Here is an 18,771-nt window from a genome sequence, read left to right on the forward strand (position 1 = left end):
AGCAAGAGATGCTCCTAAATGAAGAAGACCTGAGAATTTGGGAGCGGGAGGCGCTTGTAAAATGGGCTCCTGTCATTCGCATGGCTCATCCTCTGAGCCGTGACTAAAGATTGGGAAATGGGAGGTGCCCAATTTCTGCGCTGGCTGGGTGCCAGACAATGAAAGAGACACCTTGCACCACCGACTGCAGCTTGCAACCTTCTGGTATCTCCATGAGGTGTCTCCCACACACGCCTTCCTAAGATATAAAACTGGCTGGAGGCACGGCCCTCTCTAGCACACATTGACTTCCTCGGAGCAGGTAAGTGGCTGTCCTCTTCAAGGTCTCTTGCCCGGCCTGGTCCAGAAGAGGTGGGCGCATGTTTGTATATTTGTATAATCTGGATGCCTCTCCATGCACAACCGCCCGTTTTGGTTTTGCTTAATAGCATCATTTTGGGACAAGTTTGGGCAGCTTTTGAGCCTTTGATTTCGCAAACATGCTCGGAATAAGCAGGCTGGGGGGAGGGAGGCGGGAGGCAGAAGCAAATTGAGAATTGAGGTCTCTGTTTCTTCTCCTGTTGCATGCACTAGCGAAACCATCGGCGTGGAATACTTTGAGCCAGTTGGTGGGAATCAGCCAGAGGCCACGCAGAACCGACTGTCGTACCCCAGCCAGCCATTTGCCAAAGAGGATTTCATCGACTCATTGAACTCAGTCAACCGCAAGAGAATGGGTTGTAAATGCTGCAAGAAGCACCAGGTCATTTGAAAACGGAATTTGGTCTTCTGTTTTTTGGGGAAGGGAGAGGAGAAGCAGTGGAAAGCCTTCTAGAGTTTGAGGGCGATGTTTGTATATTTTGGTGACGCAATTGTGGGTCTTCTATGGACTCTCCAGTGGCGAAGGTTGCCTTTACTAGTGGGGTGAGAAGGTAGACATCCGTGTTAAAGGAAGCAAGATGGAACTGAATAAAGATGGCCCTTATGATTCTAGGAGAAAGTTTCACTTACAGCAACTGGCTTCCTGTAATGAAATTTCAGCATCTGGTCTTCCAGACCAAAGCGGCTCTCTCTAGTTGCATGAGACTTTAGGGTTTACAGAGACTTGACTTGAAGCTTCGGCAAAGTTTTTAGCTCCTTCGGAACTGTTTTCCCCCCGAAAAATTGAAATGTTTCAACTAGAAGTGTCTCAGTGGGAGAGGCTTGGTGGTTTGGGCCAGGTTTCCAGTGGGAGTTAAGATCTTTGCCAAGTCTAGCTGTGAATTCAAGTGGAATGCCAGCTGGGTTGTGACTGACGTAGGGTGATGTCTGAAGAACAGGCAGTGGAGGTTTAATGGAAATTAGGAGGCCAATGCATATTTGGAACTAGCATGTGTGCCTCAAAGAAGTTGTCATGAGACCAGGAAAAGGCATGTTATGCCCAGAATATCCTAGCCGGCCGCTCATCTAGTGGAGTCTATGATGGACGTAGATTAGTCCCCAAGTAGAACTTACATTTATTGGGGTAAGCTGCTGGGCTGGCTAAAAAATAAGGCCCATTCCACAGAAATGGCCAAACGCTCCTCTTTCTCTGGGCATTCAAACAGGTTCTCCTCGCTGAAAGTTTTCATTGAAAACAGCAGCAGGAAAGAGCGGAAATGAAATTTCACCGAAGTGCCGAATGGTTCCGAATTCGGCAGTAGTATTGTGAAAAGTTCTTTTTTTGTTTTTGAAATGTGACTTCCTTTTATAAAAAGAAGGGGCTGCCGTCCTATGTTTACTTATTATGGAGGCAATCCCATTGAAAGTTGTGAACTTATTTTTGAACAAATGTGCTTACAATCGGCTGCAACCAAGCACAGTATCAACTTGCTACCACTTCAGAATGGTGTGCTCCCCATAACTGGGAATGTTAAAAAAAAACCCGGTAATGTTAATAACATTAATTAGGAGACTACTTTTACTTTTGGATCTTTCAAGATGGGTAGCTGCGTTAGTCTGTCTGTAGCAGTGGAAAAGAGCAAGAGCCCAGTGGCACCTATAAGACTAACAAAATTAGTGTTAGGGTATGAGCTTTCGTGAGCCAAAGCTCACTTCTTCAGATACCAGACAGCACTTCTTCAGATAATTCGGATCTTTGTAAGCAAAATAAGAGAACATACTTGAAAATGTCTGATAGAGGTCTTGTGTAATGGTTAGAGTCAGGGCTTTTTTTCTGGGAAAAGAAGTGGTGGAACTCAGTGGGTTGCCCTCAGAGAAAATGGTCACATGGCTGGTGGCCCCGCCCCCTGCTCTCCAGACAGAGGGGAGATCTCCAGATTGCCCTCCGCGCCACTTCAGCGCGGAGGGCAATCTAAACTCCCCTCTGTCTGGAGAGCAGGGGGCGGGGCCACCAGCCATGTGACCATTTTCAAGAAGTTCCGGAACTCCGTTCCCCCGCGTTCCCCCTGAAAAAAAGCCCTGGTTAGAGTACTGAGCTAAGATCTGGGAGACCCAGGTTTAAATCTCTGGCCTTCCATGGAAGCTTGCTGGACCTTGGGCCTGTCACAGACCTTGGGCCTGTCACACCCTCTCAGCCTAACCTACCTCACAGGGTTGTTGGGAGGATAAAATGGAGGAGAGCAAATTGGGAGAAAGGCAGGGTATAAATGTAGCAAATAAGGTGGAGGAAAAAGGAGGGGGGGAAAGGAAAAAAAAACATGATGACAGAGAACCCCTATGTCTGTCTCAGGGCATGTCTGAGCTCCATGTGGCACAATAAAATACAATCAAGAGAAGCATTCCTAGAAAAAGCAAGTTGGGATAACTGCTTTTCTCCCGTCTGTAGTATACATAGAAAGAGGGAGCAACATGAGCTGAAGATGTGGCACCTATCGGGAGAACATCAGTTGTGCATCAAATGCTTGTGCGCACTCATGTACATGCGCACTGAATCCTCATTGAACCTTAGATCCAGGAGTGCTCTTGGATTCTTATATCTGCCCATGGAAAGGGAATGAAAGCTTGAGGCCGAAAAGGAGTGCACTATACCCTTTTAGTGCCTGTGGGACTGGAATCTGGAATAGATCCCACAGGGGTCCCTGTTATCCTTAAGGACCCTCAGTGGGACCCCCATGCAACCTTCTCACTTGTTCTGGTTCCCATTTTGCAGTGGACCCAGGTTTATGCTGGTCAGAGGAGACAGAACACCTCTAGCCTAGATGAAAAGAAAGTTCAGGGTAAAAAATGTCAGCGGCTGAGCCCACAGATGTACTGACAAGGCGTCATAGTGGCTTAGAACTGTTCAGTGGACACCTGGATGTCTCCTGACATGTTAGGGGATGGGGCATCTTCCTAGCTCTCTCTGGCAATAATACATTTTAGTTTCCCTTAAGAAAATAAGGAGAGTTGTGCATTCAATCGGTTGGGGTGTAGGATACAGTAATATGAAGAGATGAATGGATCAGTTTTGGCATGAGAGGGAGAAGATGAAGGGCCATCTCTTTTTTGGTCTCCTGTGGAGGAAGAGGTTGGCCTTCAAGGTCTACTGTCCTGGTTTGGAATGGAGCAGGACCCACAACTATTTGAGCCTCACCCTTGGGAAAAAATAGACAGGATATCATCTAGAGAATGGATTGCTCAGCTACACCGGCATGCGATCTTGGGAGTCTAATGATGCTACTAGGAGTTTCAGGGAGGGTGTAATTGTGTGGGAGGGAGATGGGCAGGTTTGACAGCTTCCCCGCCATCCCAGACTTCTGCTGCTGTCTTGCATCTCATAACAATTTCATCCTGTCCTCTCTCTCTCTTTCCCTTTCTCCTCCATCCCTTCTGGCTTCAGAATAGCGAAGAGCTCACCGACGTGGAGAGGGCCATAGAAATTGTCATCAACAACTTCCACTGTTATGCTGTGAAGGGCCGCAAACAGTGCCTAACCCCTAATGAGCTGAAAGACCTGGTGGGACAGAGGCTGCCTCATTTAGCAAAGGTAATGAGATGGGGGCGAGCAGAGAGGGTCAAGCCACGAAGTCACTGAGGGCCAAACTACAAGTGACGCCCGACACAGGTTGGACACTTGTCAGCTTCCCTCAAGTTTTGATGGGAAATGTAGGCAGCTTGGCGGAATGTTGGACAAGTGACAGTTGAAAAGTCCATCGGACAGCAGTTGGAGAGCCAAGCTGCAAGACCAGGATGCCTACATTTCCCATCAAAACTTGAGGGAAGCTGACAAGTGTCCAACCTGTGTCAGGCGTCACTTGTAGCTTGGCTCTGAGAAGGCAGAGTTTGAGGGTCTCAAGGCTGGCTGAGATATCCCCCAAAGGTGACAGATGTGGAGATGTGTCTGCTATCTTTGTTGCCTCCCGATTGCAGCCCACTTGCTTCATGGAGACAAGAAGTAGAAGTAAAATGTTCATTTCAAACAGATTAGGGGGAAAGGGGGTAAGGAAATAAGATTCCTCCTGTGCCAACTCCTGTTACCCAGACAGACTGGGGTGAGAACAGGTCACTCCTGTCAGCTGCAGAGAATAGAGGAAAGTGTCTGCGATTGAAACGTGGTCAGGGAGGAAACACAGCAGTTCCTTTTCATTTAAGTCTCTCTGCATGTTACTAAGTATCTCGGGATGCTCGAGTGTACCTCATTTCACGTGTTCCCCTTCCAACTTTCCATGCACTCGCTTGCACAGTGAGACTTCAGTTTGATGTATTGTCGAAGGCTTTCACGGCCAGAGAACGATGGTTGTTGGGGGTTTTCCGGGCTGTATTGCCGTGGTCTTGGCATTGTAGTTCCTGACGTTTCGCCAGCAGCTGTGGCTGGCATCTTCAGAGGTGTAGCACCAAAAGACAGAGATCTCTGTCTTTTGGTGCTACACCTCTGAAGATGCCAGCCACAGCTGCTGGCGAAACGTCAGGAACTACAATGCCAAGACCACGGCAATACAGCCCGGAAAACCCCCAACAACCATCAGACTTCAGTTTGCTCTGCATGAATTCACGCGTTCGATATCAATTTCTCCTCAGCTGCTAGAAGTGTCCCAGTTTCCCCCATATCCATTCATTGAAATGCAGACCGTGACACTTTCTCGCACCTTAAAGAAATGCAAATTGGGAAGTCAAAGGAGCCTACAGGACTTGTTCTTGCAGCAAAAACAGAGCTGAATTGGCACTTTGCCCTCCGGAAGCACTTGCAGATGCGGTCACACAATGGGAGCTCCCATGAAAGCGGCATTCACGTGCGCCGAGCAAGAACAGCCTGCATGTGAATTGAAGACTACACATACAATCCTGCACTTGAGTGTTTCTAGGTACTTAGTAATGTGCAGAGAGATGTATAGACAGTGAGGGGGTTGGAGCGGAGAGAACACAATTAATTCAGGACAGCCAAAGAAGTCAGGTTCTCTCTGATGACTGGGGAAGACAGCTAAAAATAACTTATATGGTTGTGTGGTAGAGGGGAAGGAAGATGTAATAAGTAGCTTTAGGAGATATCGCAGGCTTTATCCTGCCTGTTTCCTCCTCTGCTGAGAGTTGACTGTTCCTTTCCCATCTCAGGGCGTCGGCACCCTGGACGAGAAGATTGAATGCATCGGGGATGCAGATGAAGCCAAACTGCAGTTCGGCGAATACTGGGACATCATGGGGGATGCAGCCAAAGGATGCCGAGTTCCAGGGAAAAAGAAGTAACAAGATCAGAACCACAAAGCCTCGGACCGTTTACGCAGAAAGAACGAGAGACTGTCTACCTTGATGTTTATGAGTTGTCAATGCAGTGTTAATATTTCGGGGGCTCCCTTTTCACTTCTCAGGCTCTGGAGAATCAAAGAGCTTCTTTCCTTCAAGTCAAGAATCTTTCAATTTTATAGCCCAGGTTTTCTATCTGGGAGAGACCTCTTTTCTAGATTTTTTTTTTCTAGAACACCACAGTCACTAGCTTTCTGGAATGTTTGTATTCTAGGTTCCTGGCCACCCGACTCTGGAATGTGCAGTGGAGAGGGTTTTTTTTAATGACACCAGCTCTGGAACCATAAAGTATTATTTTTTGGCATGTGCTCTAGAAGCTTTTCTGAGACGATTAATTTCCAGATTTGGATTTTAGGTCTTTCATTTTCCAAGTCAGATTGATTTAGATATTCAGCCTTAACATTCTATTTGGAATTCTTCAGAGCTTCATTAAAAACCCGTCTGAACCTCTAGAACCATTAAGCATCGGTTCTCTGGATCTTGAATCCCCCCAACATTGTATTTCCCTCCTTTTTCCATATCTGGAGTCCAGAATCCTTATAATTATTTACTTCAGACTCTGGAAATCTTAACAAAAAAATTTGAAAACCTTAAAACCACCTCCAGATCTCGTGGTTCCAGTCTCCTGCCTTTTGGAAGTTTTGTTAGTTCCTGGATCAACTTTCTCCTGCTCTTTCAAACTATGAATTGTCTAGTTGTGACAGGCTTTCTATTTGGAGACTTTCCACCGTGTTGAAGTGCCTCTCTCTATCAGCCTGGCTTTCACGTTGCTGGTTCACAGAGCAGAAGTAGGTCTGTTCTTACCTTTCTGGCCTTTCGGCTTTACAAAATTGCAGGGAAGGACTTCCAGACCGTCTTTACCAACCCGCTTCTGGACTGTGAACACAAGGATAGGAAAGGAGGGATTTTATGGAGGCAGGGAGGGGGTTGGGCTAGGTAAGCGCCCAGAACTCCTCTGAAAGGAGGGGAAAGAGAGTCATGAAAAGAAGTTTGTTGATAATACAAATCTTGCTTTTGGATGGAGTAAAAGTTATTTATTGGTCCCTTCAGATAAGGTTCTATCTGATATTGCAGTCTGAAATAATTCCACGTTCCTTTAGGCTCAACCGATAGCCCAACATTTTCTAACCTGGCTCTGCCCCCGAGCCAGAGGCCTAGTAATTTTGTAATCCAAATGTGGCAACTCAAACTTGTTCCATGCCCATTTCTTTCTCTATTATGTTCAATATTGGGTGCATTTGAAGGTGAGGGAAGAATCTCCCTTACGAGCAAAAGGAGGCACATTCCTTGGGAGACCCTGTTGTCCTTACCAGTATTTCTGAAGCTCCTTTATCCATCTCTGATAATTTACTGGGGGAACCTAAATAGTCCTCAGAAAAGCCTGGGGCCTGCATGTATGGGCAGCTGTAGAGTTGATATTCCAACCTCCATTTCCTCTCATAGGAATCAGAATCTGAGAGCCAAACTAAAAGTGACGTCTTACACAGGTTGGACAAGTTGGACAAGTTTTGATGGGAACTGTAGGCATCCTGGTCTTGCAGGTGTAATGGAGAGCCAAGCTGTAAAACCAGGGCGCCTACATTTCCCATCAAAACTTGAGGGAAGCCGACTAGTGTCCAACCTGTGTAAGACATCACTTGTAGTTTGGCTCTCAGAGTTATGCCTAACCCTGACAGTGCTGCTGAACAGGAGTCAAAACAAAACAAAAGATTTCAAAGGAATTCAAAATTAACTTTGCTTTCCTCATAGATTAGCTACAAAAAAACTTTGGACAAAGAAAATGGGCCCCAATATTGCATGTTTTCACAGTTGCCGAATCTGAGGTAAATTCCGGAGCCAAACCCAGTATGCTGAAACTGTCCAACTGGTGGCCTGCTGATACTAGATCCATCTTTGGCAGGCTTACTGGTCACTGGTTTCTAGGAACTGGGCTGGGTGGTGGTTCCTTACAACCTTGTGTTGCTTGCCATGATTTTTGTATGAATTGATAAAATATAATAAAAAGGGAAAATACACAATGAGTTTGAATGTCTTCTTGATCGTGCTTTGTTTAAGGAGAGGGGCTGGGGTAGAGAATCACTCAGGTTGCTATCTTGATGGATTTTAATTAGCTTTGGCCAGGATTTCTTCCACATGCCTGTTTATCCACATGGTGTATCTAGGTCAGTTCTGAGAGGCTCATTTGTTCCCAGCTTGTTCCAATTTACCAGGGACATTCCCTGTCTTGTAGTCCTTGTCCCTGGTAAATCACTAGCCTTGGTTCATCCTTATTGTTGGCTTCTGGAAACACCTATGTTAAAATGTTATTAATGTGACTAACTAGCATCGCTGTTGCATTTTTCAACCCAGTCCTTCCTCCAAGGAGCTCAGGACAGTGTACAAACTGTACATAGTTCTCCTTTCCTCCATTTCGCCTCATAAAACCCCCTTTGGAGTAGGATAAGCTAAAAGAGAGTAACTGGTCCCAAATCACCAAAGGATAGGGAATCTCAACATTACCTAGGCAAATATCAAGAGATTTGAGAGGTGGTGACTGGGGAGGGTATATGTTATTTCCAAGCGACACTCTAGGAATTTCCCCTAATCTCTATGATAAAGACCATATAGATATGGGGAAAATTCCTAGAACGTCACCGTGGAGGCTATTTTTCTCCTGCTCCTCAGTTTCTTTTTTTTCTTGAGAGCAAGAAATTGGGAGTGAGGGGGTGAGGATTTCCCCACCAGACCTGGACAACTGGGAAGCCCACTTAGGGGTTCAAAGCATTACCGTCCTTCCGGGCCCAGCTACCTCCTTGAGCTCTGCAGAAGTTAAAAATCTCTGAGCGAATGGGTGGATGCACCTTGTAACTAGGACACATCCATGTCCCTGACTGGACATAAATAATAAGGTGCCATAAAGTGCACAGCTGGTCATTTCACACCCGACAGATGCCACAGTGCGCACTGGCAATTCATTGTAGGATAATTACATTTTTGAAGTATATCTTTACCCAAAAGAACAAACACTCTCATGGTTTTGAAATTATTAGACTTCAATGCAGTGTAGAGAGTAGAGCTTTAAGCAATGTGTAATAGAGGTGAGGTTGAGGCTGGGGTTGGGAAGAGAACTTTGGAGTGAGAACTTTTGTGTTAGCAAGCCTGTCCCTTGAAATACTGGAGGGTTCAGATCTCAATTCTTGCACATTGGGAAAACAGTCTGCGTACGCTCAGAGGCATGAGACCTCCAGAATTTCCTGGCTGAATCAGCCTTCACATATTCCAGAGATCCTTTTTATTTTCCAGACTGCAACCCAGGGTTCAGAAGTGCAATTTGCTGCCCAGCCTCACCTTTTTACGTCCTACATGAAGCACAATAAAAGCCAGAAGGACGGTCTCTTCATCACGTAATCTTCTCGGTCACCAACTCCCAAGGGACAGCCCCCTTTCCCCCACTCTGTTGAAGCTCTGCCCCTATTTTGTGCCATTTTGGGTGGGCTTGCTACCCACCGCTGCTCTGTTGGCTGTCAGGAGAAAAATAAGCTACCCCCGCCCAAATATCACCAGTGATCCCTACAGAGGCATGATATCTCTTCATCAGAAGTCATCTCCCACCCTATGGTATTTAGAAGTTAGAACGAGGAGGGGGGCTAGATTGCTCTTATATCTGTAGCCCGTGCATATCAATGCATGCACATGACGCTAAGGCCCCATGCAAGGCACCTCCTGCCGTTGTCCATGTGTGTGCACTCGAACAACAACTGCCGAACGACGTTGTGAAATGTTGCATTTTCCTTTAACCAAAATAATAAACACCTCCTTGGCTTTTAAATGCAGGATACAACATAGCACGGTAAACAAGCTCGTAGAAAGGAACCTTCAGGTATGCATGCGTGGGAGGTGTGGAACCTGGGCCATAATCCTTGGTATGAGAATTGGGTGGTTACGGGGACGTCGACATTCTTGAGAACGTGTCTTCACGATTATGGAACCCTGGAATACGGCCACGGATGACACCTTACGCACGGAACCCAAACAGAACTGGATGTTGAAGTGTGGGGCGTGACGCACAGCTTTGGGAACCTTCTTTCTCTTCAAAGCAGGGAGAATTTGAATAAAAATGTAGTAGGGACTTTGCGGACCAAATGGAATTGGACCATGGGTTTTGTTTAGCCTCTGATTTCCCAGTTGGCAATCTCTGGCCTGGTACGCAGATGAGAATTGCTGAGCAGATGCAAAATTCTTAACATAAAACCTTAAAATTGATCCCAATGCTTGATGATTTTAAAAGGATTCAAAGCCTCCTGGAAGCATGCTAAAGGCACGGTCACATACCAAGGTTGCCACCCCTGTCTTGAAACACTCCTGGAGATTTCGGGTGGTGCAAGGAGAGGGTGGAGGTTAGGGAGGGGAAGGAGCTTGTGGGGGATGCAAGATCACTCTAGGATGTTTGTTTCTTCTTGACTCTATGATATACCATAGAGTCTGTTCTCCAAAGCTGCCCTGTCCTTCAAGGCAACTGATCTCTGTAGCCTGAAGATCAGTTGTAATTCTGGGAGAACTGCAGGCGCCACATGGAGTTTGGTAACCCTGTAACATATGAATGAATAGGTTTCTTACAAGGTGTGGGGAGACTTTCTCTACAGAGACAATGGAGGATGATCAACTTGGCCCGTCAATTAAAATTCAACTCAAAATCTGAGATTTGTGATGACAGAGAACCTGTCTCTTCTCTTAAGTGGGTGGACAAACAGATTGGTGTGGCAAGCAAAGGTGAGTGCTGAGCAGAAAAATTCTGGAAACAAATGTAACCTCTCCATTCCTGTCTGGCTGGTGATCCTTTGTGTTGTTGTTGTGTTTCTGTGGGCTGTTACAATGAGCTAATTCTCATTTTATGTAATTTTATTTGCCAACAACTATTTAATGTGCCGATGACATATTTATGGGTCCTGCTCTTTATTCTTTTGTTGGCTGATATTTTTGTTATGGTTTATGATTAAGCCACCCTGAGGACTACATTTTGGCAGATTGGAAGTGTATGCATTTTAAAAAGAAATACATAAAAGGAAAAGAAGTGGGTCGTTCAGGTTGTTGTTTTGTGGGATGGTATCACGCGGGGCCAATTTAACTCTCTTCTTATCCAGACCTGGGCCGATTCCAGACGGCCCTCCCCATCCCAAAATGTCGCGCGTTGTTGCGCGGAAAACGCAAAATATCGCATTTTCTCGCACGAGTTTTGCGTGACGTCGCGCAAAACTCGCGCAAGAAAACGTGATATTTTGCGTTTTCCGCGCGACGACGCGCGACATTTTGGGATGGGGAGGGCTGTCTGGAATCGGCCCAGGATTTTTGTGTGTGGCCTTGGGCATATAACTGTTCCCCACTCCAGTTCTTCATTGCAACACTGGCCTATTACTGTCCTACCTTATAGGACCATAGTGAAAATGAATGATATTGGCCATTTTCACACGGCTTACCTTGTTCCAGAAAACAGCGAAATCTCGCGCGAAGACAGTGTTATCGCATCTTCTTGCATGATAACAGCGTCTTCTCGCACGATTTCATGCAATAACAGCGTCTTCTCGTGAGATTTCACGCGAGATTTCGCTGTTTTCTGGAACAAGGTAAGCCGTGTGGAAACGGCCCCTATCTCTGTATGGGATTTATCACTTAAAGGACTTTGGAAGTTCTTGCACAATGTGGTTGCTCTTGAGAGAAGCAGTCCAACTGTAGATATTTCCTCAGACATTTCCTTCCGGTGCCAAGGTGTTCAAGGAGTCCGTTCACATGTGCGAATGCTGCACAATCAAACCATGCACATGCACTCACCGAACGAGATGGGAAGGGGTGCGTGCTAATTCACTGGCTTCTCTTGTCCCAGGGGAAGTTTCCAAATGGAGTGTTTCATGGCCACCATGGAAACAGGTAAATAGAAATTACAACACAAAGGTGTGGCATGATTTTAATTAGGCAGACTGGCATTGGATCATGCGATTAGAGGTGGTTCGCTTGAGGGCAAGCAATCTAACTTTAGAGATGGGAGGTTTGTTGGGTAGCGGGGGAATCCTGCGCTGTCTCCAGGGGAGTTAAGCCAACATACTTCATTCTTCCCATCACCATTTTTTTCTCACAACAACCCTGTGAGATGAATTAGGCGGAGAAAGAGCATCTAGCCCAAGATCACTCAGTGAGATTTTTCATGGCTGAAGGGGGATTCGAACCGAGGTTTCCACCATCTCAGATACTAACTTTGGCTTAGTTTTTTGAATTTTAAAATTTATTTGTTAGATGCAATATACAAACATATTGTTACAATTTTCAACTTTTTCTGACATAACCAATTTACACTTAATACAAATGAACTATTTACATCAATTCTGTTCTTACTGTCTTCATTGTGTATCCATTTTTTGTTTACTATAATCAGGGCTTTTTTTCTGGGAAAAGAGGTGGTGGAACTCAGTGGGTTACCCTTGGAGAAAATGGTCACATGGCCGGTGGCCCCGCCACCGATCTCCAGACAGAAGGAGGGCAATCTAAACTCCCCTCTGTCTGGAGATCAGGGGGCGGGGCCACCAGCCATGTGACCATTTTCAAGAGGTGCCGGAACTCCATTCCACTGCATTCCAGCTGAAAAAAAGCCCTGACTATAATACTTAAAAGTAAAAGTAACACAGAATTATATTATTTCCTTATATATATTCAAATGGTATTGTAATGCTAGTTTAAATTATATATCTTTATTTTAATTAACCTTATAAGCTTAGATTTGTTTGAGATGATCTTGTAAGGGGTTGAATATTGTTGATTGTAATGAACTCAAAGAGGGGGAACCATTTCCCCAGAAAATCTATTGTATTGGGAAAGTATACTGCTTGGTATATTTTATCATTGATCTTGTCTAATATAAAGTGGGTCCCAGATTTTTATGAACCAGTTTGCTATTGTGGGTGGGTCATGTGATTTCCAATTTTGCTTAGTTAGTTTTCACGGGTTTGTTAGTTTTTGTAGTTAAAGGGAGGGTGGCAACTCTATTCAAGGGTTAGTCTTAGAGCCATGCTAGAAGTGATGCCTGACACAGGTTGGACACTTGTCAGCTTCCCTCAAGTTTTGATGGGAAATGTAGGCATCCTGGTCTTGCAGTTGTAATTGAGAGCCAAGCTGTAAAACCAGGATGCCTACATTTCCCATCAAAACTTGAGGTAAGCTGACAAGTGTCCAACCTGTGTAAGATGTCACTTGTAGCTTGGCTCTGAGTGCCAAGCTACAAGAGATGAATTACATGAGGAGGAGCATGTGAAGGAAGTCACAATGTTAGTTGGGAAGTCGAGTTTTAAAAGAGATCAGAAAGCTTTGTCAATTTCCCCTCTCTACAGAGCCAGGGAGATTGCTGCTCAGAGGTTTTGTTAATTTTCTCTTTGCCTCCTGAAGGCTCTGTCAGAGCCAAATTACAAGTGACGCCTTACACAGGTTGGACACTTGTCAGCTTCCCTCAAGTTTTGATGGGAAATGTAGGCATCCTGGTCTTGCAGCTGTAATGGAGAGCTAAGCTGTAAAACCAGGACGCCTACATTTCCCATCAAAACTTGAGGGAAGCTGACAAGTGTCCAACCTGTGTAAGGCGTCACTTGTAGCTTGGCTCTCAGTTTCACTTCCTCTTCTATTCAACCTCCCCTTCTATTCTGCCATAGTAGCAATATGAGGATGTCCCTCCCTTAAGACCACTTAAGAAACAATAAGGGATACAGAGATCTTGAACAAACAAAGCTAGAGGAATTTTATTGGATGGAGCTGGGTAGGTTAAATGTGTGGAGTCTACAGCCTCGTGAAGGGGGGTGGGGGTTGGCACCAAGTAGCTATGGTTTTTTTTTTTTAAACTTAATTTTATGTATCCCTAGATCCAACTCATGATGCAGTGGGCCTACTATTATCCCAGCAGAGTCAAAGCACCACTACTCAACCCATTTTTAATTCCTTGAAAACAACACAGTTGCCTTGCTGGAAAAAGACCATTTTCAACAGCACTTGCAAGCCGGGCATGAATTGATGTAGCCAATCCAGAGGCGTTCTGCAAGATGCAACCTAAATGCTATCCAAACAACAGCACTTGCAGTATAATATAAACAATGACTTACTGCAAATCTATAGAAAATATGTCATCTCTTTAAAGTGCTCAGTGCAAAATTTGTGATACCCAAAATTGACAATTTCTTAACCATCACTATTGTACAATTTTTTTTACGAATCAATTACAAACAACAAGTAACGACCACGTCCCTTTAAGGCAGTCCCACGGTAGGTAGCAAAGTCCTCAATTGCGCGTTTATTCTTTTCATCGAAGACCAGAGACTCCTTTGTAAAGACTGTAAAATGAATGAGGACAAATTGTCCAGTGTACAATCTATAATGAACCACTGGTTGAAAGGGAGAAGCCGACTGGACCGGAAATGTCCCTTATCAACCGAGCAAGAAGTGTGAGTACGAGTATATTGTAACGAAATAGATATTGACTAATCTTGTATCTTTCTTGTTAACAGGTGGATCTCAAGGACGGAGGGAGAGCCCGAGCAGCCCCCCCCCTGGCCCTACAAGCTCCCGGCTTGATCGTTCGGCTTGTTTCTGGTATCACAAATTTTGCACTGAGCACTTTAAATAGATGAAATATTTTCTATAGATTTGCAGTAAGTCCTTGGCCCTTTTCATACTGCTTACCTGCTCCCCGAACATCGCGAAATATCGCGCAAAAAACACAGAAGATAGAGTCTTCCCGCGAGAGTTTTGCGTGATGTCGCGCAAAACTCTCGCGAGAAGACACTATCTTCCACGTTTTTTGCGCGATATTTTGCGACGTTCCGGGAGCAGGCAAGCAGTGTGAAAAGGGCCATTGTTTATATTATATTGCAAGTGCTGTTGTTTGGAGGGCGTGAATTGATGGCTGATCCTTCTTCTTTGTCTCCAGCACCTGGTACTCACAGGGTAGACCACTCAGGTAAAACTCGGGTAAAATTTATTTATTTTAGACTAATATATTACTGGCCTGTTTTTCTAGCCAAAATTGCAGGGGGAAACCTTACACAAATGATAAGTCATAGGCTGTTTCCACACACACTGGATAATCCACTTTCAATACTCTTTATAGATCATTTGGAACGGATTTTCCGTGTGTGGAACAAAAAATCCACTTCCAAAGGATTGCTAAAGTGCATTGAAAGTGCATTATTCAACGTGTGTGGAAATGGCCATAGTCAGTATCTATGCTCCTTGGAGAGTCCAGTAGCACCTTTAAGACTGACTAACCAACTTTATTGTAGCATAAGCTTTCGAGAATCACAGTTCTTTTCATCAGATGCTCCTTGGAAAGAAACTTCTTGGCTGGAGTGTATCAGGCATGAGGGAGGGGTGCCTGGCTGCTCCTTGCCTGCCTTCAATCACGGCTAATATCGGTTGGCAGTAAGGTTGCCAGGTTGTATACCCTCCTGGCAGGAGGGGGGGGGGAACCTGGCTCCTACCTCGTGTCTGTTGTGCAAGTCCATGCTTCGGCACTTGTCCAGAATTGGAATGTTCCCACGACTGGCACAATGATATCACTACTGTAAGTGACATCATCACGCCAGCTGCGGGAGCACTCAAATTCAACCTGTTTGCCCCCCAACAAAACACGGGAGCACTCCTGCAGCGAGCACGATAGCGTCACTCCCAGAAGTGACATGGTTGCACTTCCAGGGAGTGTGCATGCCATGCATGTTCCCAGGGTGCCTGTCAGTGGCAGGCATCTCCAAGGAGCTTGCTGTCTCCCACTGATCATTGCTGGATGGGTGGGCAACAGGGTAAACCCCTGGGAGTTTGGGAACCTCTGGGAATTCTCGTTGGCAGACCTCTCCTCCTTTCCAAATCCACATACTTATTTAAAAAAACAATGTGGCTGTAAGTTCCATGAATGAATGCGTGTGAATACCATCTCTCTTTGAGTGATTCCGCACACGTTGGATAATGCATTTCCAATCCTCTTTGTAGATCATTTGGAATGGATTTTTTTGTGTGCGGAACAAAAAATCCACTTCAAACGATTGATAGAGTGCATTGAAAGTGCATTATCCAACGTGTGCGGAATCAACCTTTGTGGCAGCATGGTGAAAAGGGCTTGCTCTTTGTGGTGAAAAGTGACCACAGCGGCCACGTGGAGTGATTTAAAGTCACCTCAAAAGCAAAGGAAAGTTCCGTGGGTGAGCTATCTATGGAGCATCTGGTCTCTCTAGTCGGGACCGTTGGCCCGATGCCGTATGGCTATTCTGAGGTTCTTCTGGCAGGTGTGTAACAGTGTTAGATCTGCTCAGAAAACTTTGCAATGCTTATGGAGATGTATGGGGAAGCCCTGTCTCTAGGAATCAGGCAGCATTCCCAGGGATAGTTCATCACGCAGAAAGGCATCCTCAGGCACGATCCCCACCTTAAAACCCTGCCCTTGAATAAATGCTCAGTGCCGTTGGATTGCTGATTTAATACCGAACTCACGCTTGGTAGTGTGATGTTATGAAAGCTCAATGAGACCTCTGTTTTCAAAGTAAATATACTTATGGCTACTAGATACAGGAGGAACGAATCACAGCGAAAGTCCGTAAATGTAACTTCCGTATGAGATCTGGAAAGCACCTAGCGTCCTAGCAAATGTTTGTCCTGCTCGTCCTCAGAGGGCAACTTACGTGGTTCTCCCCTGATAATTTATCTTCATAACACCCCTGTGAAGTAGGTTTAGATGAAAGATTGTCCCTAAGTCACCCTGGGATGGCAGAGGGCGATGTAAACCCTGCGTCTTCTCAGTTCGAATCCCAAATTCTAACCACTACACAACACTGTCTCTATTTGGCAGCCTACTGTTGGAAGGACGGTGGATTTTTAAAAAAAATTAATTTAAAATTTTTTAAAAAAATTAATTTATTTCAGATGATAAACTCAAACAGACACACAGAAAGTATAACTACAGTCATCCACTACTTCAGTCATTAATAATCATCTGGACCATATATGTATCTAAATACAACATCTAAATCCTATATGGGAAAAATATAACAAACTAGCAATGGAGCTCGTTGTAAAAGTAAATATAACAGGATCTAGTAGTGGGGCCTTGGGAGGGCTGCACCGGCATGACCCCCCCACAAGACCCTGCAGCCACTGGCTCAGCAGGCAGACCTCTGAAGGGCCGTGGAGGCGGGGGGAGGCGCCTCCTGGCACAGGCACACCCACAGGCCCACAGTGAGCCTGCGCCAGGATAAAAAGTGAGTTGTCACCTGTCCAACCATACCTCTACCCTCTTTCCCGTTGTGTATGGTGTGCAGGGAAAGGGGAATGGCACCCCATCGGGGATACTGAAATTTATGCTGCTATGTTGAGATGTGATTTTATTGTTCTACTGTTATATCTGTTGTAATTTGTCTATTGCTGTAACCTGCTCTGAGCCTGCTTGCGGGGAGGGCGGGCTATAAATGTAATCCATCCATCCATCCATCCATCCATCCATCCATCCATCCATCCATCCATCCATCCATCCATCCATCCATCAATCAATCAATCAATCAATCAATCAATCAATCAATCAATCAATCAATATGGCTTAGCTTTTATGTATCGAATAAACTACTATCAATTAAATCAAATTGTCATCAAATCATATACCTATATAGAACTTGTCCACATATATTCCTAATTTTCTATTTCTACTTAAATATCTTTCTGTCCAATATCATATTTCATAATAGTTGTTGTTAACGATTCTTAGTATTCAGATACATAATCAAAAATACTCTCCATTTTTTTTTTGGAATTCTTGGATTGGCCTATTGTGAATATAAGATTTTAATGTTACCATTGACACATATTCGTATAACTTGTTTTCTGTTCTGTCAAATCTGGACAGCATTCTAACTTCCATTTTGCTGCAATTACTACTCTTTCTGTGGTCACCATATATTTAAATAATTTGCTATTTTTTTGTAATATTACTAGGTAAAATATTTAATAACGTATTTTTAGAGTTCATCACAAACTTTAACAGATCAAGATGGGTAGTCAGCCATGTTAGTCTGTCTGTAGCAGTAGAAAAGAGCAAGAGTCCAGTAGCACCTGTAAGACTAACAAAATTTGTGGTAGGGTACGTGCTTACCCGGCTATGAACAATAGCTGGTGAATGACAATAGCAGGCGTGGTTGGATAGGGCGGGGTATGCAGAGGGGTAGTGGGTGTGGAGAAATCAGCATTGGTAATGAGACTGCTGAATTGCAATGGATAACGAAGCTCAAGAGAATGTATCCACCTGGATTGAGTTGAGACGTAGGCTTCCTGTCTCATTGCAGCTGTTTTCTCCACACCCACTACCCCTCTTCATACCCCACCCTATCCAATCACGCCTGCCATTGTTATTCACCAGCTATTATCATTCAGCTTCTGTAGTCACTCCACTTTCGAAGATATAAGGACAGATGGACTCACATTCTAGCTGCATCTGAAGAAGTGAGCTGTGACTCACGAAAGCTCATACCCGACCACAAATTTTGTTAGTCTTGTAGGTGCTACTGGACTCTTAAACTTTAATATCTTTTGTTTTTATTCAGGTATTTCTATCCAATAGTTCCTTGCTTTCTTGCATGTCCACCACATATGATAAAATGTTGCACTCGTGTTTTGGCATTTCCAACACTTTCCATTGTAATTCTTGTTAGCTTTTGCAGTGTCCTTGGGATTGTGTGCATGATGGCCTGATCTACAGCATGATCACATGAGGCTGCCTTCTATTGAGACCGTTGGTCTATCAAGGTCAGTATTGTCAGTTCTGACTGGCAATGGATCTGCAAGGTCTCAAGCCGAGATCTTTCACATTTTCTACTACCTGATTGTTTTAACAAGAGATGTTGGTGGTTGAACCTGGGACCTTCTGTATGCAAAGTGGAGGTTGTACCATTAGGCTACGACTCCTCCCCAAAGGGAAACCGATTCTAATAAAGAACTAGATAAAAGAAGATTGAGACTTGGAAGAGCAGCTGTGAGGGAGCTAGATAAGATCCTTAAATATAAAGATGTCTCTCTGGGAACCAAGATCAAGATAATCCAAACTATGGTATTCCC

At 44.7% G+C, this 18,771-nt stretch overlaps 1 protein-coding gene across 1 annotated transcript; it reads left to right on the top strand.

Moving 5' to 3' along the window:
- The first annotated feature begins 195 nt into the window (after positions 1-195).
- Positions 196-7,697, top strand: LOC129327299 (protein S100-A14-like). The gene is made up of 4 exons (XM_054975857.1): positions 196-301; positions 574-742; positions 3,779-3,925; positions 5,488-7,697. Exons 2-4 carry the CDS (start codon positions 713-715, stop codon positions 5,617-5,619), a joined length of 309 nt encoding a protein of 102 aa, XP_054831832.1. The 5' UTR covers positions 196-301; positions 574-712; the 3' UTR covers positions 5,620-7,697.
- Positions 7,698-18,771: the final 11,074 nt, after the last annotated feature.

This window comes from Eublepharis macularius, chromosome 1 (genome assembly GCF_028583425.1).
Source record: "Eublepharis macularius isolate TG4126 chromosome 1, MPM_Emac_v1.0, whole genome shotgun sequence".
NCBI classification, from domain to species: Eukaryota; Metazoa; Chordata; class Lepidosauria; order Squamata; family Eublepharidae; genus Eublepharis; species Eublepharis macularius.

Coding starts and splice junctions, on each gene's coding strand:
- LOC129327299 (XM_054975857.1), top strand. CDS start 713: ATGGGTTGTAAATGCTGCAAGAAGCACCAG. Junction 743..3,778: donor AATGCTGCAAGAAGCACCAG/GTCATTTGAAAA, acceptor TTCTGGCTTCAG/AATAGCGAAGAGCTCACCGA. Junction 3,926..5,487: donor GGCTGCCTCATTTAGCAAAG/GTAATGAGATGG, acceptor TTCCCATCTCAG/GGCGTCGGCACCCTGGACGA.